The 27,058-nt window shown below is 47.1% G+C and overlaps 1 protein-coding gene across 2 annotated transcripts in view; it reads right to left on the bottom strand.

The window, feature by feature from the left end:
- The window catches only part of LOC140387024 (contactin-associated protein-like 5), a 1,394,308-nt gene that overhangs the window by 568,753 nt on the left and 798,497 nt on the right, over positions 1 to 27,058 (bottom strand). For both annotated transcript variants that reach the window (XM_072470006.1, XM_072470014.1), the window contains exons 9-12: positions 15,417 to 15,566; positions 13,395 to 13,569; positions 11,460 to 11,566; positions 4,906 to 5,025 (exon numbers count right to left, since the gene is read on the bottom strand). In XM_072470006.1, coding sequence (XP_072326107.1) covers positions 4,906 to 5,025; positions 11,460 to 11,566; positions 13,395 to 13,569; positions 15,417 to 15,566 — 552 coding nt within the window. The remainder of the gene's footprint in view (positions 1 to 4,905; positions 5,026 to 11,459; positions 11,567 to 13,394; positions 13,570 to 15,416; positions 15,567 to 27,058) is intronic.

Genomic DNA, 27,058 nt, shown 5'->3' with positions numbered 1-27,058 from the left:
GGCGGAAGGTTGGCATGGACCTTTTCCATTTCAATGGAAAGGAGTATCTTCTGGTCACTGACTAATTCTCAAACTACAGCTGTTGAATTCAATGGCAAGGTGTATGATCAAGAATGTCAAAGAAATATCTGCGCGACATGGCATTCCGGATTTGATCATGAGCGATAATGGTCCTTGTTTTGGCTGCTATGAATAGACAGAATTTGCGCGGCAGTACGATTTTCTGTTCGTTACTTCCAGCCCACATTACCCTCAATCGAATGGCAAGGTTGAAAATGGAGTGCAATGATTTCAAACAGCTCCTAAAGAAAGCACTCGACAGTCATGAGGATACCTATCTTGTGCTCCTCAGCTAACGTTCGACACCGCTAGTCAATGGCCTCTCGCCTGCTCAAATGTTAATGAACAGGCAGCTACGTATGACTTTCGTTTGTCTAATGAGCCCATGAACCACTCGTTAGCGAGACAACTGACCTCTCAGAAAAAGAGGCAGAAGGGTTTCTATGATAGGTCTGCCAAAAGACTTCAACATCTGCAGCCGGAGGTTACGGTTAGAGTGAAGACTCCAAGGGCAATGAATGGTCTAAACTCTGAGATGGAACAGAAGAGCTTTGCTCAAAGTACGGCACCCATTTGTGATGCAACCACCAGAAGAAGCATACATCAGCCCTAAAACACCAGAAGTCCATACAGAACCAACGCAACAGGAGATGGAACTAACACAACAAGAGGATGATACATCAACACAAGAACAGTATCAAATACAAACGACAAATATTAAAGAACATAAAGAACCTGTGCAGGTTCAGCAGACACTAAGAAGATCTGCAATAATAAGGCACAAGCCAGAAAGACTGAACTTGTAACAGACTGTAAAGTAGAACAAAGGATATCTGAACGTGTATATAGTTATGCATATCATGATGAAATGTTAAAAGTAATTTAATGCTTGCAAATAATTTTCTTTTGCATGACCTCCGACCACTAGTTGGCATTGTAAACCCATCAGGTCACCATGTGATCTTGGAGTTGGCCGTGCTGAGAGATAGACGTATTTGCAATAGTTCCATGACAGTTATTTAGTGTTAGTTGTTTATTGGTTTATTTATCCTAGTTATCCTACCACGCATTTTTTCTACAAATTCTACAGTTCCTCCCTCCATTCTATTTTCTAACTTAAAGCTATTTCCTGGATGTTATCTGTGTCATCCATCATGAAGATTGATGCAGCATGCCTGTTCAATTCATGTGCCATTCCTTATTTTCCATTATTAATTCCCCAGACATTTCATTAGACCTACGGTCACTTTGTTAACTCTTCCCTTAGTGAAATATGTATAGTAACTCTTACTGTCCATCTTTATATTTTAGCTAACTTTCTCTTGTATTCTAATTTTTCTCTCCTTACGAATATTTTGGTCACCTTTCCTGCATTTTATATTCTATCCAATCTTCTAATCTGCCACCCATCCTGGCACAAACATATGCTTTTTCTTTAAGTTTAATACTATCTTTAATGTTTTTAGCTGATCTTGGATGGTGGGTTCTCCATTGGAACTTGTCTTTCTCATTGGGATGTATCTATTCCGCATATTCTGAACTATCCCTTAAATGTCTGCCACAGCATCTCTATTGACCTATCCCATAAAGTAATTTGCCAGTTCACTTTAGCTAGCTCAGCTTTCATAATTCCCCTTATTTAAGTTTAAAATACTAGACTTGGACCCACTTTTCTCTCTCTCAAACTTATTGTAAAATTCAATCAAATGCTGATTGCCGCTACCTGGAGGTGCCTACCTGGAGGTGCCTTGACTGTGAGGTTATCGATTTCTCCTACTCGTTGCACAATACTAGGTATAGTAGAGTCTGATCCCTGGTTGGCTCCAGAACATGCTGTCCCAAAAAACATTCTACGAATTACTCAGCAGACTTACTGCAGACATTTTTGCCGTGGATCACAATCATATCCAAAAGTTCATAGAATCTCTACAGTGCAGAAGGAGGACATTCAGCCCACCAAGTCCATACCCACCCTCTGAAAGAGCACCCTACCAGCCCTCTCCCTGTATCCCCACCGTATAAATGCACATCTTTGGACTGTGGGAGGAATCGGGAGCACCCGGAGGAATCCCATGCAGACATGGAGAGAAAGTGCAAACTCTACACTGTCACGCAAGGCCAGAATTGACTTGGCCCATAGAGTCTGCTTCGCCATTCAATTAATCTCACCCCCATTCTCATGCCTTCTCCTCATAACCCCTGATCCCCTTATTAATCAAGAACCCCTATATATCTCTGTCTTAAAGACACTCAGTGATTTGGCCTCCACAGCCTTCTGCAGCAAAGAGTTCCATAGATTCACCTCCCTCTGGCAGAAGAAATTCCTCCTCACCTCTGTTTTCAAGGATCGTCCCTTTAGTCTGAGATTGTGTCCTCTGCTTCTAGTTTTTCCTATAAGTGGAAACATCCTCTCCACGTCCACTCTATCCAGGCCTCGCAGTATCTTGTCAGTTTCAATAAGATCCCCTCTCATCCTTCTAAACTCCAACGAGTACAGACTCAGAGTCCTCAAACGTTCCTCATGCGACAAGCTCTTCATTCCAGGGATCATTCTTGTGAACGTCCTCTGGACCCTTTCCGAGGCCAGCACATCCTTCCTTAGATACGGGGCTCAAAACTGCTCACAATACTCCAAATGCGGTCTGACCAGAGCCTTATATAGCCTCAGACACATCACCTGACCTGCCATCCCTGTGTGATTTAATTAATTACTTAATTATTTTATTAATTTATTTTCTTTTTTTCTAATCTTACCACAAATTCCTGCACTATTTTAAAGTTTAGCAACAGAATAGACCTTATCTGCTCACCAGATACTCACCACAGAGCTAGATCCTTCCCTTCAGGTACACCAATAACCACTGCCTACTGGTGAAAAAATAGAAAGGAGCTCAACACTTCCTCAACACGCCAAACTCTCAGCACCCCGATGAGATGGCACACCAGTGTTCCGATTCTCTCAACAGAGTAGTTACCAAGATGAGGCACGATCAATCGAACAAAGACTAGAGTTGGATACAACTGAGGCTTTATTGCTCTAAGATGTGTGGCCTCCCACAGCAGCTGGCAAAATGGCTGCTGAATGGAGGACATGCATATTTATACTCCGCTTACTGGGCGTCCTGGGTCAGCGGAAACACATTGGAGCTCAACCTTGAGTACAGGATCTGTATCTTCTGAGCCTCCGGAACAGGGGTGGTCGCTGAGTTGATGAACGCCTCGAAGCAAGCTAGCCAGTGATTAAAGTCCTTTCTGGCATCGCTTGATTGCGGATCCAGCTGCAGACAATCTGGTTTGATTCGGAGGTCCATCTTCTAGAAAATCTTAAAGCAATAAATTGAGGCACGATCAATTGAACAAAGACTAGAGTTGGAAAAAACTGAGACTTTATTGCTCTAAGATGTGTGGCCTCCCACAGCAGCTGGCAAAATGGCTGCTGAATGGAGGACACGCATATTTATACTCCACCTACTGGGCAGAGCCAGCAGGCAGGAACCACCGGCAAACCTGTAGTACAGGTCCCACCGTACATCACCCAATACAGGTGCAACAGTGGTTTACCATACAAGAAACATTTAGAAGCCTTAAAACTGCTTCTAAATCCTGAGTAGCTACACTACTCTGCACCCCTTCCAACCCCCCCCAAAATGCTCCCCACAATGGGCCACCCGACTACACCCCCATTCCGCTCTGGCCACCTGAACACCACACCCTTGACTACCCTCCTGATCCCCCGATTACCCAGCTAACTCTTGACCACCGCCCCTCATCCCCACTTGTCTCCTGAGTTCCAAACGAGCCCAGAACTGCACCCCCCCCCCCCCCCCACCGTGACTGCCCATGACCAGCCCTAACCTATCCTTCGCCACGTCTTACAACCCACCATACCACTTTGCCCCATCCTACCCCTAACGATCCATCCAACCCCCACTTCGGGACCCCCATCTAACCCGCAAATTCCCCCTTTACTCCTCCCCCCTCAACTTCCCATCCTTCCGATCTACCTTACCCACTCACCTTCTCCCTGGCTTCTCAAAATGGCCGGGTCCTTTCAACTTACTCCATTTACGGCAGCTAGTGCCGCAAAAAGGGCGTGTGTCTTCCTTTCCACCGACGCTGCTGCCCCACATCAAAGACCTCGGGGACCCAATGCGCGGCATTTTTTCTCACCCAGCCCGAGGTAGGTTGGGCAAGAAACATGCAGCCCCAGACGGAGCTGAATGAAAAGGGGCGGAGCAGCAACCCGACTGTGGCTGCCAATTCTCACAAATTCTGGCCCCTTAGTCCACCTTCCTGTCCCAAGAGGATTGAAGTCAACTGTCGTCCCCTTGACCAGGGAGCAGTTAGCAAATTATTCATCCATTCTCTGCATAGCTTACCAAAAACTAAACAAAGCATGAAAACGATCAGGCACATTTAACCCGGGAGCAGATCTGGCAACAATGTCAGTGCAAGGATAAGACACAATAAGACAAAATATAACAGGAGGAAAGTACTGTTCCTGGACCCGGGATTTGAGGAAATAAACCTTCCCGTCAAAAACCACAAGGAAAAGAAACTAGTGCAGGCTAATTGCGTGAGCCCACAATATGACTGAATTATCACTTTGAGTGTAACAAATGTGGGCAAGTGGAGGATTAATCAATATCTAATTTGGCAAGAATCGTATCTTGTTAACAATTGCTTCACTTACTGCCTCTTCTTGTACCTGAACGACACATTTCCCAATCTTTTTGCCCTCATGTGTTTTATGGATTCAAGCTATAATTGTGTTTACTGTCATTTCTGCTCTGTTGGCAAGATGTAAATGAACATGCTTAGAAACTTAAAAAAGGACAATCTCACCTGTCATGTTACAATAGACGAGCAAAGGTCCCTGTGGGCCGCTGCCATCTGGATCAATGGAGAAGAAGCCTGATGTATTCCCTGTGTGTTTGTACGTCTCACAGGACTGCCTATACCTGGCTATATATATGTATATGTACAAAAAAAAAATTACAGCGTCAGTATCGTACATTTCCATTATCATAATGTCAACAGTTGGTCGAGGTGAAACAGACCTTGGAAAACGTGACAACGAGAATACTTTTGACACCAGCATTGGAAAATGCATTAGCTCAGATAAATGGTGATGGGGATGAACACCAAAACCATCTGGGAATAAAGTCGCCGAATCTTGAAGGCACAGCAAAAATAAAAGAGAAAAGAGCCACATGCTTAAAATTCATGAGATGCTCTGTTCCTGCTTACTCAGGTGGTTCAGGAGAGCTCATGTACCTTTTGCAGCTTTTTTTTTAAGCAACAGGGCACATTTAATGTAAATATGTCACTTTAGGATTATTGATGTGACTATAAATAGAGTGCAGGGAGAGGGGAGGTGGAGAAAAGAGTTGAATTTCAATCAAGTATTTACATGGCATGCTTGACTGCACAGCGGAAACCCAATCTACAATCTGCAAAAAAATAGCAAACTCTTTTTTTTTTCGTCATTGAATTAATTCAGGGTGAGAGGCACGACTTTAACTTTCACTGCTAAAGGTGCACGAGTACGTGAGAGTTCTTTTCAAGGGGGCGAGTCATGCCAGAGTTTATACTTCGCCTGATGAAAAAGAGCTAAGAGATTCACTTGTGGTGCAGTCAACTTGCCCAAGCTAACATCGGACATAAGCTGGCTTCTTAAATTCAAAATCTTCCTCAAAACAATCACAAGTGCTGACATTTCTTGTTCTCTATCTCACAACATTGTTGCAGGAGATGTATAAAGCTGTTGCTTCGCCCAACATTGGCATTCTTGTGATTGTTCTGATGAGTGCAAGGTGAAAAGCTTCAACAAAATGTGTTTTTTTCGCAATGCTCAAGTTCTGTGGTATCAAATGACTATTTCCAAACAAATAACTTAGGTATTTCAGACATAGCTTATCAGAGCCCTGGTTCCATTTGGTGCCAAGTCCAAACTACAGACACGTAAATTAGCTACAGTGCAGACGACACTTTTGCAGGTATAACATGTCTTGGTGGGGTCACTGAAATGTATTTGGCACTGTTCTGCAGCCTTGAAGTTGAGAGAATGGGCACTCGGTGCAAATGCCGCCTCCTGCAGATGGCACATGTGACAAACTTGGCCGGCTTGCCGTCATGGGCACCCAGAAGTCTATTCTTCTTTTGTTTAAATACAGCTAGGAGGTCAGAGTCAGAGAAGAGCCAGCTTTGTTTCTGACTTGTTGCTATGCCCTGTCATCTGGTCTGGTTGTTGGTGCTCCAAGATTGAATGCTAGATGTAAAAAGAGGCCACGCATATAGGAAATATAAGACAGCCTGTAACCACAGGAAAGTCGAATAAGAAACCAACAGAAAACGGAAGGGTGTGGCTGAATATGCTGATGAAACAAGTAGATTATACTTAAGACCTTGGGCAGTGTTGTAACCTGCCCGGATCCTATTGACTGGGGACAATTGGTTACCCCATGACGCTTGATGAATATGAGCTCCCACAATGTGGAGGGTGGGAGGCTGTATAAATAGGCCAGTGTGGTACCAGCTGGAGGAGGAAGCAATGGTGAATTACTGCTGCTGTGTACATATTGTTGTAAATAAAGTTACTTGTGTTTGACTCTACAAACGCGTGCTGCATTCTTCATGGCCCTCACAAAAGGCAGTTAAGGCAAGGAGCAGAAAAGTGTGAATAGAAACTATAACCCAATGGTGGGTGTGTCCAGAACCAGGGGTGACAGTCTGCGGATTCAGGGTAAACCATTTCGGACAGAGATGAGGAGACCTTTCTTCACCCTAAGAGTGGTGAGCCTGTGGAATTCATTACCACAGGAAGTAGTTGATGCTAAAACATTGAATATATTCAAGAGGTGGCTAGAAATAGCACTTGGGGCGAATGGGATCAAAGGTTATGGGGAGAAAGCAGGATTGGGCTATCGAGTTGGATGATCAGCCATGATGGTGATGAATGACGGAGCAGGCTCGGAGGGCCAACAGGCCTCCTCCTGCTCCTATCGTCTATGTATCTATGTAACTTGAGTTATAGAGACTGAGACAGAGGGAAACCAGAATGGAACACCATGCAAGGGTTACAACCTCAACCTGAGGGACAACTTTTTTTTTACTTCTTCATTGTTTAAACACTACGTTGGTTAAAAATTGGTTTAGTCCAATAAAGAATTGCTGGAAGCCAATTGGTTTCAAGTCCAAATTAATTCCTTAGTGGTGGTTACCTTGCGGATGGCCCTACTGCAGTGATTTTCTCCCGAGGTGTGATTAAAAATAAAACTGATGTGTCAGGTAACAAATTATTTGAGGGTCAAGTGAATGAGCCCAGCACAGCACCTGGCTTATGCTGTTGCCCTCGAGGCTGTCATTGAAGTGATCAGCCATATTGGCTTCTTAAAGGCACCTCAGCAGGTTCCGCCTGATTTGCATGGGAATTACGTCAATTATAACTCCAAATTGTAGGTGCATGGCCCAGTCTGCCCCTGTGAAAATGCCTCTCCTGACCAATTCTTTTCCATTGGCCTAAAAATCACAAGCAAATGCACCCTCCAACCATCGCTTGCTACGTACAGTTATTAAGAGCTGGGCTTATACTATGTGACCTATGCAAGTCCAAAGACATGCAGATTAGGTGGATTGGCCATGCTAAATTGCCCTCAGTGTTCAAAAGGATTGTGAGGGGTTGCTGGGTTTAGATTGGGTGCACTTTCCAAGGGCCAGTGCAGACTTGATGGGCCGAATGGCCTCTTTCTACACTATAAATTCCATGATTATATGATTCTATGTCTTCCAGTGCAAATGACCCACTGAAGGCCTTGACTTTTTTTAATCTCCTGATTTATCGGGGGCGATTCTCCGATATTGAGGCCAGGTGTTCGCGTCGTCGTGAACGCAGTCGCGTTTCACAACGACGCAAACAGGGCCCGGACACGACCTATTCTGGCCCCCACAGGGGGCCAGCACGACACTGGAGCGATTCACGCTATTCCAGCGTCCTTACGCGGCGCCAAATGGGTGCTGCGCCAACCCGCGCATGCGCAGTTGGGGCAGCCCAATCCTGCGCATGCGCAGTTGGGCTGCGCCATCCTGCGCATGCGCGTGGAACATCTTACGCACGCCGGCCCCTCACCAACATGGAGCCAGTGTTCTGGGGCTGCGCGCGGAAGGAGGTAGGCCCGGGAGGGGAGAGGCCGGTCCGCCGATCGGTGGGCCCCGATCGCGGGCCAGACCCCATCGGAGGCCACCCCGGTGAAGGAGCCCCCTCCCCCCCACAGGCCGCCCCCCCCCAGCATTCCCACAGAGTTCCCGCCGGCAGCGACCAGGGGTGGTGGGCGCTGGCGGGAACCTGTCGTGTCGTAGCGGCCGCTCGGCCCATCCAGGCCGGAGACTCGCCGCTCGCCGGTTCTCCGAGCAGCCCGGTGCGAATCGCGCGCCACTGGTTTCCAGGGGGTGGGAGAATCGCGTGCGGCGGTTGGGGTGATGTGGCGCGATTCGCCGCGGCGCCCCGGTGATTCTCCCACCCGGCATGGGGGGAGGGAATAGCGCCCACTGTCTTTTCAAAACTGCGCACTTTCGCCACGCTTTCCACACATTTTCCATCCATTTTCCACAAAATCGATGGGGAACCTGCATTGGGTAAGCAACCGGGTGCTGTTCAATCAACTTCTCATCTTCCTCCATTACTTCCAGGGATTTCATCCTGAAGCTTCGCCCATTGCTAAATACACCAGGCCTTTTCAAATAGGAAATGAGTGATAAGTAAACGTCATTAATAGGAACATAGGAATAGGAGTTAGACATTCAGCCTCTCCAACTTGCTTCGCCAATCAATTAGAATAGAACAAGGCCTTGTGCCTCAAAATCCATCTACCCGCCTTGATTCCATAACCTTTCCGAACCTTTTTCTGAGACTCTGAGAGAGCTGAACAGAATAGGTGCTGAGTGGATGATTTTCCTTGTGTGGATGCCTAGAACCGGTGGGGGAGCACCTTTTCCAAATAAGGAGTCATCTATTTAAGATAGGGATGATGCACTATCAATTACGACGGGATGAGAGTAGAATGTAATCAAGGCTTTATTACACAGAGATGTGTGGCCTCCTCCAGCAGCTTACAAAATGGCTGCTGTTCGGAGAGCACACACATTTATACTCCGCCTCCTGGGCGGAGCCAGCAGGCAGGGATCTACCCCCGTACCTGTAGTACAGGGGCCTTACCATAATACCCATATATACAAACAGTGGTGACTACCACAAGGGATAAGGATAAATTTCTTCTCAGAGGCCGTGAACTTTTGGAATTCTCTACCCCAGAGAACTGTAGAAGCTGGGCCATTGAAAATAGTCAAGGCTGAGACAGACAGATTTCTGAAGAAGCGGGGAGTCAAGGGTCGTGGGGATAAGTCAGTCAAGTAAAGTTGAACCCATAATCATAGAATCATAGAATCACTACAGTGCAGAAGGAGGCAATTTGGACCATCGAGTCTGCCCTGACCCTCTGAAAGAGCATCCCGTCCAAGCCCACTCCCCTGCCCGATAACCCCATAACCTAACCTACGCATCCCTGGACACTAAGGGCCAATTTTTAGCGTGGTCAATCCACCTAACCTACACATTTTGGGCTGTGGGAGGAAACCTGAGCAGCTGGAGGAAGCCCCACGCAGACATGGGGAGCAAGTGCAAACTCCACACAGACAGTCACCCGAGGCCAGAATTGAACCCAGGGCCCTGGCGCTGTGAGTGTTAACCATTGTGCCACCGTGCTGCCCAATCAGATAAACCACGATCGCATAGAATGGCAGAGCAAGCCCGAAGGGCCAAATGACCTTTCCCTACTACTGCTTCTTATGTTCGTACCTCACAAAAAAGTCCATCATTAAATCAGTCAATGATAATAGTTTTGAAATGTTCAGTTGATCCCGAGCCCAAATACCCTGGGCCTGTATCTTAAGTTGACTGGTGTTCCAGGGTACTTTTCCACATATTAGACTGCTGACATTTTGGGGGTGCGACATCCAGATCTTTACTACCTTTTTTGTATCTTAATGTTTCTGACATCATCCCGGAATGGTCTGCCTCTCATTTTAAGATTTTGGCCCCTGTTCTGGACTCCCCCACCAGCAAAATTATTTTTTTTCTATCCACTCCATGAAATCGTAAACATCTCAATTTACCCATTATTAATATCTCAGGAACACTGGGTCAAAGGAATGCTAACATCACCAAGGCAACAGGAGAGGTTACACCTTTAAGGCTCGATAGTGCACTCAGTGGCTGAGCTGGTATAAAGTACAGGTCGTTTTCACCAGGTCAGAGGTGTCATCGTGCAAATGCGGCAATTATTTCCCTCCCCAAGGCCGCCCCCAAATTTATTTTATTCATTTGTGAAATGTGGGCTTCGCTGGCTAGGCTAACATCTGTTGCCCATCCCTAATTGCCTTTGAGAAAATGGTGGTGAGCCGCCTTCTTGAACCGCTGCAGTCCATGTCATGTAGGGTGGGCTCTTAGGGTGGGCGTTTCAGGATATTTACCCAGCAACTGTGAAGCAACAATGCCATATTTGCAAGTCAGGATGGGGTGTAGCTTAGATCATAGACTATAAGATAAAGGAGCAGAATTAGGCTGTTCAGTCCAATGCGTCTGCCCCACCATTCGATCAAGGCTGATATATTTCTCATCCCCATTCTCCTGCCTTCTCCCCGTAACCTGATCCCCTTATTAATCGAGAACTTATTTATCTCTATCTTCAAGACACTCAGTGACTTGGCCTCCACTGCCTTCTGTGCCAAAGAGTTCCACAGATTCACCATCTTCTGGCTGAAGAAATTCTGGGTTGTAGGGAAACTTGCAGGTGATGGTGTTTCCATGCATCCAATGCACTGGATACGGTAAAAACTATGGATGTAATATTGAAGACTTGTGCTCTAGAATCAGCCACATCCCTCGTCAAGCTATCGCAGTACAGCCACAGCATTGGCATTTACCCAGCTATGTGGAAAATTGCCCAAACGAGGTTGATGGCCATATGCAAGGGGAAACAGTACTTGAAATCCAACACAAAAGATTAAAACAAACTTGGTCTTGGTGGTGGTTGGGTAAGGGGGCAGGGGCTGAAGGTGGGTTGTGGGGGGGGGGATGTTGGTAGCAGAGAGGAGGGGTGAGAGCGAAATCTGAAATGTCACCAATCTGCTGAGATTTAAGAGTTCAATGCATTGTCTTTGAACTCCCAACGTTCAATACCATTCTCATTCAAGTGGCTGGGTGCACAACATTTGTCCCCGGCCTTCAAGGCAAAACCTACTTCCTAAAACGCAGGCCTCCACCTCTCCCCAACCCCCAACATTGCAGCCTGTCTAGCTATGAGCAGTAACGTCATGGTGTAACATAGTTCAAGGTTACTCACAGTTATGGCAGGTGGCTCCTGTATAACCAGTCCCTGTGCAGTCGCAGTAAAAGGTGCTCCAGGATTGAGAGCATTCCCCGCCATGCTCACAGTAATTTGGTAAACACCTATCACACAAACAAGGACACAAAATGCTTTCCTCACTCAATAAATGAAACCCGGCTTCCAGTCGGTGAATCCACAGAATCAAATGCTTATAATTCATCATCAGTTGACATTAAATGGAAAGTCTCATTCAAACAGAAAGCAGTGTAGTCAATATACTGAACAGGAGATGGATTCTGTCAAAAACACTCTTGTACCATGCACATTGCTTTCCCTATTAAGCACCGTTAGAAGCTAGTTCAAATCTGGTCCTGGCATTAGCAATGGTCGTGCTGTTGTCTCTGCATCTGATGCTTGTATGGGTTGAAGTAGGTCTTGGAGGGCGTGTGCAGAGGGCCCACTTACACCACTGACACTAGTCTGCAGCTTATGTAATGATGCGAATCATTAGTGGCCAGTATGGGTCAGGAAATGCAGGTTGGAGAGGTTAGCCGTACCCACTCAATCTAATTTTAAATAAAGCAAGGCGGGTTCCCAGGGGGTTTCAATGAGGAGCGGCAATTTCTTTCCAGGAACTGTGTGGGGTTTGCACGTTCTTTCGGTGTCTGCGTGGGTTTCCTCCGGGTGCTCCGGTTTCCTCCCACAGTCCAAAGACGTGCGGGTTAGATGGATTGGCCATGCTAAACTGCCCCTGAGCGTCCAAAGATGAACAGGGTAGGTGGGGTTACGGGATTACGGGGATAGGCCAGGGGAGTGGGCCTAGGTAGGGTGCTCTTGGCAGGGCCAGTACAGACTTGATGGGATGAATGGCCTCCTTCTGCTCTGTTCAGATTCCATGGGAACCTCTTGCTGAATATGTGCGACTGCCATTTTTAGTGGTATGCATTAACACCTATTTTGTTCTATTTTTTGCTCCATAGCTGCTGCAATTAGTGGAAAATTAGTGTATTCCCCTTTCAAGCTCATTCAGTGCCCCTTTGAAATGTTACTCTTCTTGGTCCAAACATTTTAGCATCAGAAAAAAGAGTCTGTTTTGTTGCCTTTTCCTCATTTGCATCAAATATTCTTCACATTAACCCCTCTATGTTACGAGAAAGAGCAGGGTGGATTGGTCATGCTAAATTCCCCTTTAGTATCCAAATGGTTATGTAGGGTTACTGGGTTACAGGGATGGGGTGGAGTCGTGGGCTTAAGTGGGGTGCTCTTTCCAACAGCTGGTGCAGACTCGATGGGCCGAATGGCCTCCTTCTGCACTGCAAATTATATATTTTTTTAATGAGACTCTTTACAATAGCGAGCAGAGACGCAATAGGTCAAATGACCTGTGTGTACATATCAAAGTTAACTCCAGTTAGGGGTCGCCTGGCTCTGTACATGTGGAGAAAGAAAATTCAATCATAGAGCAGAAAAATGATTTCTTATTTTCAAAGAAAGTTTTTGGTAGTACAGGGGTTAGACCTTTGCTTCATAGCACTAGGGTCCCGGGTTCGATTCTCGGTTTGGGTCACCGTCTGTGCGGAGTCTGCCCGTTCTCCCCGTGTCTGCGGGGTTTCCTCCGGGTGCTCCGGTTTCCTCCCACAAGTCCTGAAAGACGTGCTTGTCAGGTGAATTGGACATTCTGAATTCTCCCTCTGCGTACCCGAACAGGTGCCAGAGTGTGGCGACTAGGGGATTTTCACAGTAACTTCATTGCCGTGCTAATGTAAGCCTACTTGTGACACTAATAAAGATTATTATTATTAAAAGTCCGAAGTTATATCTTTGATATGCGGTGGGGAAACTCAAATCGGACGCTTTGAGGGACTAAATTGCTTTTGTGTGAGTTTTGCATTAAAATGATAATGAAACTTTTAACGTATTTATCGAATGTGAAATAGGAAATGGGATTACCTGTCCATGATACCACACAAATCTAATTGTAGGTCGCTGAAATTGCCTTGAAAGCCTTGTTGCACCAGGATGAGATTGGCTGGCTGGTTGTCTATCGAGAAAAGGCGCATGCAGCCTTGAAAGGTATGGATGGTGTTTGAACATCCAGCAGCATCAATGGCACGTCGAGGGCAGCCTTTGAAGCACAGCAGGTACAATATTGCTTAGAATAGTAAGGCTGAGCAAGCATTAATTAAACATCAAGCTGAAAAGATGCACATTCATATTGAAGTGTTGAATCAACAATGATCTTACATATAAAATCAAAATCTCTTGATCCCTAAAGAAATTGAGTAGAATGGCCCTCATTCCCTTAAACTTAGAAGAATTAGAAAGAATCTATTCAAAATGTATAAAGTTCTTCCAGTGCTTGGCAGGGTGGCTTCAGAAAGGCCATTCCTCCTGACAGGAGAGCCTAGAACTAGGGATCATAATCTCAGGATAAGGTGTTAGCCATTTCGGCGTTAAATGAGGAGAAATGTCTTCATTCATGAGAACCTTTGGAATTATCTAGCCCAGAGAACATGGGAGCTCAGTCTTTCAGTATATTCAAGACGGAGTTTGATAGATTTTCTGAAACTAAATGAATCAATATATGTGGGAATGGGGAAGAACAGTGAAGTTGAGGTGGAAGATAAGTCATGATCTTATAGAATGGTGGAACAGACTCAAGAGGCCAAAAGGCCTACAACTGCTCTTAATTTTCATGCATCCTAGTCTTCACCATTGAGAGAAGATGGCCGACTCTCATGGATTGTCAGGAGTCTCAATGAATTAACATCAAGAGAAAACCGTCGTGGAAAGATAGATCCAATATGGGAGGGAAGGCTATTTGACTGATGGTCAAGAAACATCCGATTCAGGGCAGCACGGTGGCACAGTGGTTAGCATTGCTGCCTCACGGCGCCGCGGTCTCAGGTTCGATCCCGGCTCTGGGTCACTGTCCGTGCGGAGTTTGCACATTCTCCCCGTGTTTCCGTGGGTTTCACCCCCCACAGCCCAAAAGATGTGCGGGTTAGATGGATTGGCCACGCTAAATTGCCCCTTAATTAGAAAAAATTAATTGGGTACTCTAAATTTATAAAGAAAAAAGAAACATCCAATTGAGAAACAAAGTGTGAGAATTTAATTGAAAACCCATGCACTTGCACAAAGTTAAATTTGGACCTAAGGAGTTTAATTACATTCCAAATGGCTGGGGGAAAGATCGAGCTTCACCAGGAGGGGTGTCAGGTGGTAGGAGCCTAGGGGCAGGCCAGCTGGAGATCAAAGATCTGCGATTACGTCCAAGTAGAGTTAACATGCTCAATAAGACCATATGACCATAAGACATAGGAGCAGAATTAGTCCACTCGGCCCATTGTGTCTGCTCCGCCATTCAATCATGGCTGATATTTTCTCATCCCCATTCTCCTGCCTTCTCCCCATAACCCCTGAACCCCTTATTAATCAAGAACCTATCTATCTCTGTCTTAAAGACACTCAGTGATTTGACCTCCACATCCTTCTGCGTTAAAGAGTTCCACAGATTCACCACCCTCTGGCTGATGAAATTCCTCCTCATCTCTGTTTTAAAGGATTTTCCCTTTAGTCTGAGATTGTGTCCTCTGCTTCTAGTTTTGCCTACAAGTGGAAACATCCTCTCCACATCCACTCTATCCAGGTCTCGCAGTATCCTGTAAGTTTCAATAAGATCCCCCCTTATCCTTCTAAACTCCAACGAGTACAGACCCAGAGTCCTCAACCGCTCCTCATACGACAAGTTCTTCATTCCAGAGATCATTCTTGTGAACCTCCTCTGGACCCTTTCCAAGGCCAGCACCTCCTTCCTGCCAAGACTATAACATTTTGTAATTAATTGCTCTGACGCACATCACTGAGCATGCGACTCAAAGTAATCTCAGTACCGGACGGCATGTTACAATCTAACAGTGGGTCCACCGCTCAGTAAAAAGGTTGATTCTGCCAAGGAACAGGTCCCACCTCCGAAATAGTAGCTGCTCCCCGAGGTCATCCACATCTGCGTGGTCGCGTGAGCAGTCGAGGCTGCTTCGCCATTCAACTTAACGCTGACACGGTTCCGTCTGGCGCTCAAATTGATGGCATGCCACTGTCCATCGTTCAGATCGATACCTGTGAGAGTACAGCACAGGGGTTCATGTGTCTCGTTAAAGGAAGGCTGTCTGGTCTCTTGAGCTGGGCAGACGTATTTACAAATTACACAGTCTTAATGTTAATAATGATAGAAGAACTACAATCAGGACCAGAAGGGAAATGAAGAGTATTCTTTTATTCCACAGTGAGTTATGATCTGGAATTCACTGTTTGAAAGGCTGGTGGAAGGAATATTCAATTATAATTTTCAATTTGATAAGGAAAATGATTGCAGGATGATTGAAAAAAAGCAGGGCTCTGGGGAGGAGGAGGACTGGGGAGCGGAGCTGGAACTAACTGGATAGCTCCTACAAAGACTACATGGGCACGATGGGATAGATGGTGTCCAGAAACCCACCAGAGAGGACAACTAAATACCATTCCAGGGGGTGGGGTCCCTGACTGACTTTTAAAATCTCCCCTTAGTCCTGGGAGGTGATCGCATTGTTAATTGGCACATGGCAACCACTGCCCTTGTCAAAGATAAGCTACCTCACCAAAAGTTTTGAGCATTTGATTGGTGAAACTCTGTTCCAAATCGGGCACAACATCTACCAGTGCAGGTAAAGCAGGCAGCAGGCACTGGTTTAAATGGTGCGAGTGAGAATCAGTGACAATAGCAATCACCACTGACTGGAATCTCCGTCAGTTCGCAAAAAGAATTCTCCTTAAAGCGACACACATATGTCAAAATAAATTAAAGAGCTGACTTGGATTCACAATTTTAGCAGCCCCCAAAGGGATATAAGTCGGCCTTGTGTGGTAGCAACTGATGGCTATCGGGGAGCCGGCAGCCCATGGCACCCATTTTTGTTTGATGGGAGTTAATGTAAAAAAGGTCAGACGCGCTTCTGGTTTCCTGTTACCTGCTTTGCACGGCCTCCCAAACTGAATTTCCACTCAGAAATATCAAAAATACCCTCAAAGTAAACTCTTAGGCTCATTGTTAGCACTGGATTTGCCTTATCCTCTGAAGGCAGAAGGGCAGGTAGATCTCTGAAGGCAGAGGGCAGGTTAATAGGCTGGTGAAAAAGGCATATGGGACACTCGCTTTTATCAGTCAGGGCATAGAATACAAATCAGGAAGGTCATGTTGGAGTTGTATAGAACTTTGGTGAGGCCACAGCTGGAGTAGTGTGTGCAATTCTGGTCTCCACATTAAGGAAAGAAGAGTCATAGAGTCATAGAGGTTTACAGCATGGAAACAGGCCTTTCAGCCCAACTTGCCCATGCAGCCCAGTTTTTACCACTAAGCTGGTCGCAAATGCCCGCATTTGGTCCATTATCCCTCTATACCCATCTTACCCATATAACTGTCTCAATGCTTTTTAAAAGACAAAATTGTACCCGCCTCTACTACTGCCTTTGGCAGCTCGTTCCAGACACTCACCACCCTCTGTGTGAAACAATCGCCCCTCTGGACTCTTTTGAATCTCTCCCCTCTCACCTTAAACCCTCTAGTTTTAGACTCTCCTACCTTTGGGAAAAGATGTTGGCTACCTACCTTATTTATGCCCCTCATTATTTTATGGACCTCTACAAGTTCACCCCTAAGCCTCCTATGCTCCAGAGGAAAAAGTCACAGTCTACCCAGCCTCTCCTTATAACTCAACCATCAAGTCCCGGTAGCATCCTAGTAAATCTTTTCTGCATTCTTTCTACTTTAGGGTGCAGAGAAGATTCACCAGAATGTTGCCTGGGATGGAACATTTAAGTTATAAAGAGAGGTTGGATTGGCTTGGGTTGTTTTCTATGGAGCAGAGAAGACTGAGGGGTTACCTGATCGAGGTGTACAAGATTATGAGGGGCATGGACAGGGTGGTTCCTGAAGTTGAAGGGTCAGTTACGAGGGGACACTAGTTCAAAGTGAGGGGTGGGAGATTTAGGGGGGAATTTGAGCAAAAACATTTTTACCCAGAGGGTGGTGACTGTCTGGAACGCACTGCCTGGGAGGGTGGTAGAGGCGGGTTGCCTCACATCCTCTAAAAAGTACCTGGATGAGTACTTGGCACACCATAACATTCAAGGTTATGGGCCAAATGCTGGCAAGTGGGATTAGGTGGGCAGGTCAGGGCCTTTCATGCATCGGTGCAGACTCGATGGGCCGAAGGGCCTCTTCTGCACTGTAGTATTCTGTCAGTCTGTGATTCGATTCTCTCATGTGGAAAACTAGCCATACTCCTCATGTGCCAGCTAGAGGCACTCTTGTCTCTGAGTTGAGAGTTTTAAGGTCCAATTCGAGACTTGAGTAAGTAATGACAACTCAAAACCACCATGTTCCACACGGTCCCTTCCGCCGACACCAATCTTATTGGATTTCCAATGTTTTCTTTCAAATTGCCCACTCATGTTTTTAACTTCTCAATGCTCATGGAGAGATTAAAACTCGCTATCTGTAGATTATTACTCCAGTAATATTGGCACTACTTTTATGAATTGAATAAATCAGTAGGTTGGATTGTTGTTAAGCACAGCAGAGGAAGCTGATTCTAAGGGGAACCCACTGACTGCACGAGGCTGAGCAGACTGAGGGGCTTTTATATCCACTTGCTTGTACCTGTTTTTAACAAAATGTAACCAATAAGTATAAAAGTACTATTATTTGTTGTATATACATATGTATATATTACAATCTCTTTGGAGACAATGGGCGCGATTCTCTAGCCACATTGCGCTCAAGCGAGAGCACAACATGGCTGGGGAATCCCAGGAGAGGCCTCCAGCAGGCCTCCAGACAGCCTCCCCGCCTCACGGTATTCACCAAAGTCCCGCAATTAGCCGGTGTCGGAACTCCGCCCCAAATGGACGTGAGCGAACGTAGCCCTGGGAAGTAAGTCAAATCCTACTTACGACCTACCTGCCTTCCTCGATTCCTGGCCTCCCAGGGAGGCAGCAACCGGGCGCCGATCTGTGCTGGTCCACACAAACGTGACTAGGCGGAACGGCACCGAGTGCGTCTCCTGGGTCATCAGAGACCCATAGGTAGTCAGGGTAAGTGCAGGATAGCCCCCTGGCCCTCCCCCTGGAATGTGGGCACCAGTACACTGCTCAGCTGGCACCTTGGCACCACCACCCTGGCACTGCCTGGATGACAAGCTGGCAGGATCTCTGCCCAGGTGCCAGGGTGTCAGTGCAAGTGTTCCTGAGTGCCAGGGTGGCACTGTCAAGGGCCAGGGGTTGAGGGGGGCCATGCCCATGAAATGAGGGTGTGGGGATTTGATGGGTGGGGAAGTGCGGATCCGGTAAGTACGGGTCTTGGAGAGGTTGGAGGGATGACGAGTGGGGTCCTAGAAGGGAGGAAGCGCTATAAGGGTGCTTGGGGGGGGCTAAAGAGACGGGACCCCCAGGAATCCCATAGTGGGAAGCCGTCAATTCAGGGGTTTGGGGTAGTGTCCATGTGTGTGGAGGTTGACATTGCCCATGGGTGACACACAAGCTCACTTAGAAATCAGGGCACCCTTTCAAAATTGCGGACCGATCTCGGAGTTCAGCTTCCCAGTGGTAAAAAAAATTCTAAGGGCGGGATTCTCTGGCCGCGTCTGCCCGGCAACCGGAGAAACCCGCCCGAGGTGAATGGATTTCTCCATTGCTGGTGTCTCGCCTATGGCGCTCTTGCGGCAGGTGGGGCGGAAGAATCGAGTCCGAAGTGTGGGCTAAATCGGTGATAAACTCCCAGGACCCCCAAAAGTGGCTAAGTGTCATTGAATAGCTGTGTGGGGAACTTGCCGGCGAGAGCCGGCGGGAGACTCCCTAAAAAACCCGCCACAAATTAACTTAGAAATTTTGGGGGAGAATCACGCTCAAATTATTTTTTTAAAGAAATTTGAATACCCAGTGACCAACTCAAAGGTCAACACAACACGATTACAAATTTTACAGCTTTTACTGCCAAGAAAAAAACATTAATTAAACCCTACTTTGGTCCGAAACTAATGTTTCAAACTACAAAAGGTTACCTTCTCCTCTTCATTGGAAACATACCAATCACACAACAAGAATTGGTGGAACAGTAATGTTGGATTTTTACTTGAAGATTAGACAATGTACAGTGTTATAAAGATGTGTTGTATAAAATATTAATTTATAATGCCATCGGCTTGGCATGTAAATGTCTCAAACATTTTTTGAAAAGGACGCTTTTCCTAATCAAGGAACAGTGGCTTACAGCAGCTTCTATGTTGCATTTGTGAATGGCACAAGCTGTTTTTAAGTGTGAGTTGTTTTTGCATCAGTGAGTGGTTGGACATATTTGTACATTTCAAACCTTTTGTTAATCATGTCATAATATCCACACATGTATATAATGAAGTGCAGACAGGCAGTGATTGACACACAGGATGACCAGTAAGCACACAGCACAGTGCAGCCAATCACCAGACAGGACACCACCACTATAAAGCCAGAGGGCACTAGGTTTCCCGTTCTCTCGGGACCCAGCCACTGAGACAGTCAGAGTCCACGAGCTAGCACAGTGCAAACACCATGCGGTAGCTAGTAAGTCTGGTCAGGCTACTACAAGGTCTCCAGTCAGTTCAGTATAGTGTCGACCCACAGTTAAATATATATGTTAGTTCTGTCGTTCAATAAAACCGTGTTGGATCTTCTACAGTGTTAGAGGTCTGTTTCTCGCATCACTGAATCAAGTGCAGTCTACACCGAACCGACCTGCCTAACACATCAAATCATTTCCGCACCTTTACCTGAATGAGTTTTAGAAATTAAACTAAGTATTTATTAACCTCAGGAACCTGGCTGGCTTATTTCATGAACTAAGCCCTACATAGATAAATATATTGGGCGAAATTCTCCGGTATCGGCGCGATGTCCGCCGACTGGCGCCCAAAACGGCGTAAATCAGTTGGGCATCGCGCCGCCCCAAAGGTGCGGAATTCTCCGCACCTTGGGGGGCCGAGCCCCAACCTTAAGGGGCTAGGCCCGCGCCGGACGAATTTCCGCCCCGCCAGCTGGCGGGAAAGGCCTTTGGAGCCCCGCCAGCTGGCGCGGAAATGACATCTCCGGGCGGCGCATGCGCGAGAGCGTTAGCGGTCGCTGACGGCATTCCCGTGCATGCGCAGTGGAGGGAGACTCTTCCGCCTCCGCCATGGTGGAGACCGTGGTGAAGACGGAAGGGAAAGAGTGCCCCCACAGCACAGGCCCGCCCGCGGATCGGTGGGCCCCGATCGCGGGCCAGTCCACCGTGGGGGCACCCCCCGGGGCCAGATCGCCCCACGCGCCCTCCACAGGACCCTGGAGCCCGCCCGCGCCGCCTTGTCCCGCCGGTAAGGTAGGTGGTTTAATCTACGCCGGCGGGACAGGCATTTTAGCGGCGGGACTTCGGCCCATCCGGGCCGGAGAATCGCGGGGGGGTCCCGCCAACCGGCACGGCGCGATTCCCGCCCCCGCCGAATATCCGGTGGTGGAGAATTCGGCAACCAGCGGGGGCAGGATTCACGCCAGCCCCCGGCGATTCTCCGACCTGGCGGGGTGTCGGAGAATCTCGCCCCCATGTCTCTGCTATGTGATTTCCAGTATGTTACTGGCCTTTGCCTTTCAGTTTCCCCCATCATTTAATGTGATTACAGTTCCAAACAAACAAACAGATCTTCAAGTATCATGCTGGTCAGGTGATTTCTTGGAAGACAGACTTGATCCCAATGAACTTAGAACCATAGAACCATAGAATTCCTGCAGTGCAGAAGGAAGCCATTTGGTCTATCGAGTCTGCACAGACCTTCGAAGGAACACCCTACCTAAGCCCACTCCCCTGCCCGTAACCCCATAACCCCACCGAACCTGGACGCCTTTGGACATAACGGGCAATTTCAGCACAGCCAATTCACCGAACTTACACATCTTTGGACTATGGGAGAAAAACCGGAGCACCCGGAGAAAACCCACGTCGACACGGGGAGAACGTGCAAACTCCACACAGACAGTCACCCAAGGCTGGAATCGAACCCGGCACCCCTGGCGCTGTGAGGCAGCAGTGATAACCACTGTGTCGCCCAGAACTTATGAACCTCTTTAAAGAAAACACTCCAGGTCAACATCCAAGTGTCCAGATACTGCAATGTCTTTCTATGTTGAAAATCAATTATAAGTTTGAAAGATATGAGGGGGATTTTCTGCCCCTGTTTTCAGTAGGCGGGAATGGCGGCGGAGGGGGAAAATCGAGGGGCTGTCCCAAAACAGCTTTCACGTCGACGGGATTTCCCCGCACGATTATCTCTGCCCCCCGCCAATGATGTAATGGGGTTCCCATCATGAAAGGTCAGGAACGTCATCGACATATATTGACATACACTTAGCAGGCTTGCCTGCTGCAACATCCCCCTATGTCGGGATTCCCCTCCGCCTCCCGCCACAGGCGCAATGTCAGTCGGTGGGAAACTGCCAAACAGAAACTGTCGAGGGAGCACAGGTAAGTGCCCCTGGGGGAAAGGGTCATGCCTGAGCTGAGCTTGCTGGCGGGGCTAAGCTTGCTGGCAGGGCGTGTTTCATTCAGAGGGAGGCGGCAGCATAGTGGTATTGTCACTGGACCAGTGACCCAGAGTACTCTGGGGTCCCAGGTTTAAATCCCGCCACTGCAGATGGTGAAATAGGAATTCAATAAAAATCTGTGATTAAAAGTTTAGTGATGACCATGAAAACATTGTCTCTTGTCTTAAAAAAACATCTACCTCACTAAAGCCCTTTAGGGAAGGAAATCTGCCGTCCTTGCCTGGTCTGACTTACATATGACTCCAGATCCACATCTTAACTGCCCTGCAAGAGCAATTAGGGACGGGCAATAAATGCTGGCCCAGTCTGCAATGCTCACATCCCATGAACAAATAACAAAAAATCCACCCCTTATATTTAAAAAAAAAGTGTTTGAAACTATCGCAGGAAAAGCTGGCAATGTAGCTGGCAGGCTGCTCTCTGCTTTTCCCATCCAAGGCAAAACGTTGAAACAAAATCGTAAAATTCCGCCCATGATTTTCTCAACAACTAAAACAGTGAAAAAGAGCTGTTTTGCTGACGTCTTTTGGCTGTTGGAAGCTGTTACAAGATAAAAGATTTTCAGCCCAGCCTTCAGTACTTTAACATCACCCTGACCTGAAGGGGCAGTAAACAGCAACAATGGAATCCCTCCGATCTATGAGTTCTGCCTAAAGTTAGAATTTCCAGTGTCAGCTTTAACGTCCATTCCTGCTTCAACGTCACAGCAGGTAGATGTGCACTGATTAAGCTCTCCCAAGTTTGTCCAATCTTTCCAGGACATGGTGCCTGCTGCCTGAAGTGAGGGGCAATCTCAAAGTGAAGGCTCACTGAGCAGGATTCAGACAGAGTTGCAGAACCCTTTCCACCTCGTGAGTTCTTAATAGCTGTCTCACTGCCATATCGATGTTCTTCTGCTGGATCCAGAAGAATGAAGGCTTGTATACGTCTCAATCAAATCTTTAGACCATGCTGCCACCATTTTATGTCCTTCCCTTTGATATTAACATACCAATCACGCGGCAAAGATTGATGAAACAATGACATGGCTTTTTTATTTGAAGATAAGACTACAGACAAACAATGTCAACTAGGAGGCTGTCTTACTTTAACCATCTGCTGTTATTGACGAAAAACAAGTCATGGAACTAATACATCCCGCCAAGTTGCTAATGATTGACAGCAGCTTAAGCTATACATCTTCAAAGGGAAATATACCTCATATATCACAGATATAACTTTCTCTTTTAACATTTAAAATGACCAAGCAATTTCATACATCACGGTTGCACCCTGTCACTGAATTAGACATTCAATTCACCCGGAAACAGTCCAAATTGATCCTCAGTTCCTGAGGATTTACTTCCATTCTTATCTTTCCCAGCTTTTTAACCTCAGAACTGTCTTTCATGGTGAGGGTTTTCCTGGATATTCTCCTTCTCGCTCGATTTTATCGTTAAAATCCTCGTGAATTGGGTCTTTTCAATCTGAGCACAAGCCCCCGCCCGCATTCCTGCGCAGTAAACCACAGAGACTTGCTGTTCCCATCTGCTCCCTATTTCTCTTTTGGGTCAGAGTGCAATGCGCTGCCCGTGAAATTCGTATGCCACAAGATTAGAATTTAGAATCGCTAATCTACAGTGCAGAAGGAGGCCATTCAACCACATCAAGTCTGCCCCAACCCTCTGAATGAGCACCCCACCCAGGCCCAATCTCCCGCCCCATCACCACAAACCCACCTCATCTTTTTGGACACTAAGGGCAATTTAGCACAACCAATCCACCTAACCTGCATGTCATGATATTCAGATAAACATATCATGGTGCAAACACACATACACACTGATGGACAGATCAACGGACCAATCAACACACACGTAACATCACAGCCAATCACCAGCGAGAGCACACGCACTATAAAACGGGGAACACCACAGTTCCCGCTCATTCCAGCAGGAGACAACTCAGGGCACAGAGCTCACAGTAAGCCACTCAGACATACACCATGTGCTGAGTGCCACTCTAAGATAGTGTTAGGGCTGGGTCCACAGGTTAACGGGTAAATAACGAACCACAGCCATAAGTTTACAGATGTTGTTATCAAGAGTAATAAAACAGAGTTGTACCATCTACAACCGTGTTGGTTCGTCTGTATAGTGGAACACCCAACATGACAGAGGACCAGGATTGGAACCCAGCAACTGTGAGACCTACCTGCACATCTTCAGTGATCCGCCATCCTGGGCCATGGACACCATCAGCCCGCCGCAGCCGCCCCAAATCGCTGGAAACGTTGGCGTCAACTGGAAGCTGTTTAAACAGCGCTTCCAGTTCTTCCTAGAAGCCACAGAAAGGGAGAATGCATGGGACACCAGGAAGATCGCCCTCCTCCGCTCCACGGCAGGGCAACACGCCATCCACATCTACAACTCCCTGGTGTTCGCGGAAGGTGAGGACAAGGCAAAGTACAAGACGGTCCTTCTAAAACTTGAGCAACACTTCAGTGTAGAGGTGAATGAGAGCTTCGAGAGGTACGTCTTCCAGCAGCGCCTGCAGGGTAAGGATGAGCCTTTTCAATCTTTCCTGACACACCTCCGTATCCTCGCGCAGTCCTTCGGTTATGAGGCCACCTCCGATTCCATGATTCGGGACCAGATAGTTTTTGGGGTCACCTCGGGCACCCAACGCCAGCAGCTCCTATAAAGTAAGAGCCTCACCCTAGCCACTGCCATCGAAGCCTGCGTCCTCCATGAAACCATGACCAGCAGGTACTCCCAATTCCATGCGGCCGAATCGGCACGGCAGGGGTCCTATGATGCCGAGCGGGTCCAGTCGATCGAGTTCCTCCCGGCCTGCGGCCCGGACGAGGGCGGCCATTTCGCGCGCTTTCCGCAGCCTCCCGCGCTTGTACGCGCCAAAAGAGACGTTGAGGCAGAGGGACGTGACACGCAGGTGCGCTCTACGCAGGACCGAACTGTGCATGCGCGGTGATGCAACAAACGCCATGACATCACGACGTGCGGCAACTGTGGATCCACACATTTAAAGTGACAATGTCCAGCAAAGAATCGACAATGCTCCCGCTGTGGCAAGATGGGCCACTACGCTGCCTGCTGTCGAGCAGCTCAACCTGCCAACGCTCCCCAATTCCGCCAGCCTCGCAGGGACGTGCGGGCCATTCAGCCTCCATACACCGAGTCATACCCTGACGATGTACAGACCGGTGATATAGACGACCGGGAAGCCTTCCGCGTTGTGGTCATTGACAGGAATCGGATGTCCCCAAGTAGGACCCAACAGCCGATGCCAGAGAACAGCGTTAATCCGGGTGATGAATGGTGTGCCACCCTAACGGTCAACCTGAATTCGGCGCCCACCTACTAGGCTGGACTTATGAGCCTGTTTGCACATTGGACTCACTAAAGTGTTGTGCCACAATGTTAATGTGTTTCTCTTTTTGTCGTTACAGGAGTGTGTTTTCGATGTTTGATGATTGCACTTGTTTTGTTTATGGTACAACCTTGTTGCCATGTTGCACCTGACACCTTCCTATGTATATAGTTTAGCCTCATGTACATGTTGTCGATATTGCACACACATATTCAGCTGCACTCAGTACACACCAATATTTATTACCACAGAGGCACAGATTCTTGTAAAAAGGGGGGATGTCATGATATTCAGATAAACATATCATGGTGCAAACACACATACACACTGATGGACAGATCAACGGACCAATCAACACACACGCAACATCACAGCCAACCACTAGTGAGAGCACACGCACTATAATACGGGGAACACCACAGTTCCCGCTCATTCCAGCAGGAGACAGCTCAGGGCACAGAGCTCACAGCGTGCCACTCAGACATACACCATGTGCTGAGTGCCTCTCTAAGATAGTGTTAGGGCTGGGTCCACAGGTTAACGGGTAAATTACGAACCACAGTCATAAGTTTACAGATGTTGTTATCAAGAATAATAAAACAGAGTTGTACCATCTACAACCATGTTGGTTCGTCTGTATAGCGGTACACCCAACACGACACTGCACGTCTTTGGATTGTGGGAGAAAACCAGAGCACCCGGAGAAAACCCACACAGGCACGGGGAGAACGTGGAAATGCCACACAGTCACCCAAGGACGGAATTGAACCCGGGTCCCTGGCACTGTGAGGCAGCGGTGCTAACCACTGTGCCACATTGCCGCCCTTTCAGGAGATCCGACAATGCACCCTATCTCATTTTTATGACATCTTAAATCACATGGATCTTGTATCCAGGTAGAAATGCTGATTATCTATCAGTAACGCCCCAGCCTATTCCATCATGCAATTAAATGGACAGTTTAATGTACAACCATTTACAACCCCACATTATCAACAACTCGTTTGGATCTTTAACAATCAAACCACCCAGATTTACAGTCAGAAGGATTCGTAACAGGTCACATGACCTCCCATCCGTTGCTCCATTTTGCTCTAAATTAAAAAACAATCCCCAAAACATAACAAACTTATAAAACTTCACATTTGTAACAATGCTTAAAACATATATATGGATATAAACTATGTATATTATCTATGTACCCACCAGTGTATAAATGCACATAAACATAACAACAACTTGCATTTATAGAGCACCTTTACTGCAGTAGATCATCCCGCCTTGTTCACTGGAGTGTTAACAAACAAAAATTGTCACTGAGTTGTATGAAAGCGTATCAAGACAAGTGACCAAAAGCTTGGATAATGTAGTAAGTATCTTCAATGTAGTATCTTAAATGAGGGGTAGTGGAAAGGACGTTGAGCCTAGGCAGCTGAAGGCATGACTCCCAATGGTGGAGTGGTTAAAATAGTGGATGTACAAGAGAGAGGCCAGAAGCAGAAGAGCACAGAAATCTTGGACGGTTGTCAGGCTGGAGAGATAAGGGAGGGTGCAACCTGGGAGGGAATCGAGAATAAGGATGAGAGTTTTAAAATTAGGAT

The sequence above is a fragment of the Scyliorhinus torazame genome, chromosome 2 (assembly GCF_047496885.1).
Source record: "Scyliorhinus torazame isolate Kashiwa2021f chromosome 2, sScyTor2.1, whole genome shotgun sequence".
NCBI classification, from domain to species: Eukaryota; Metazoa; Chordata; class Chondrichthyes; order Carcharhiniformes; family Scyliorhinidae; genus Scyliorhinus; species Scyliorhinus torazame.
Note: the sequence above shows the minus strand (reverse complement) of the source record. Positions and strands in the feature narration are given on the sequence as shown.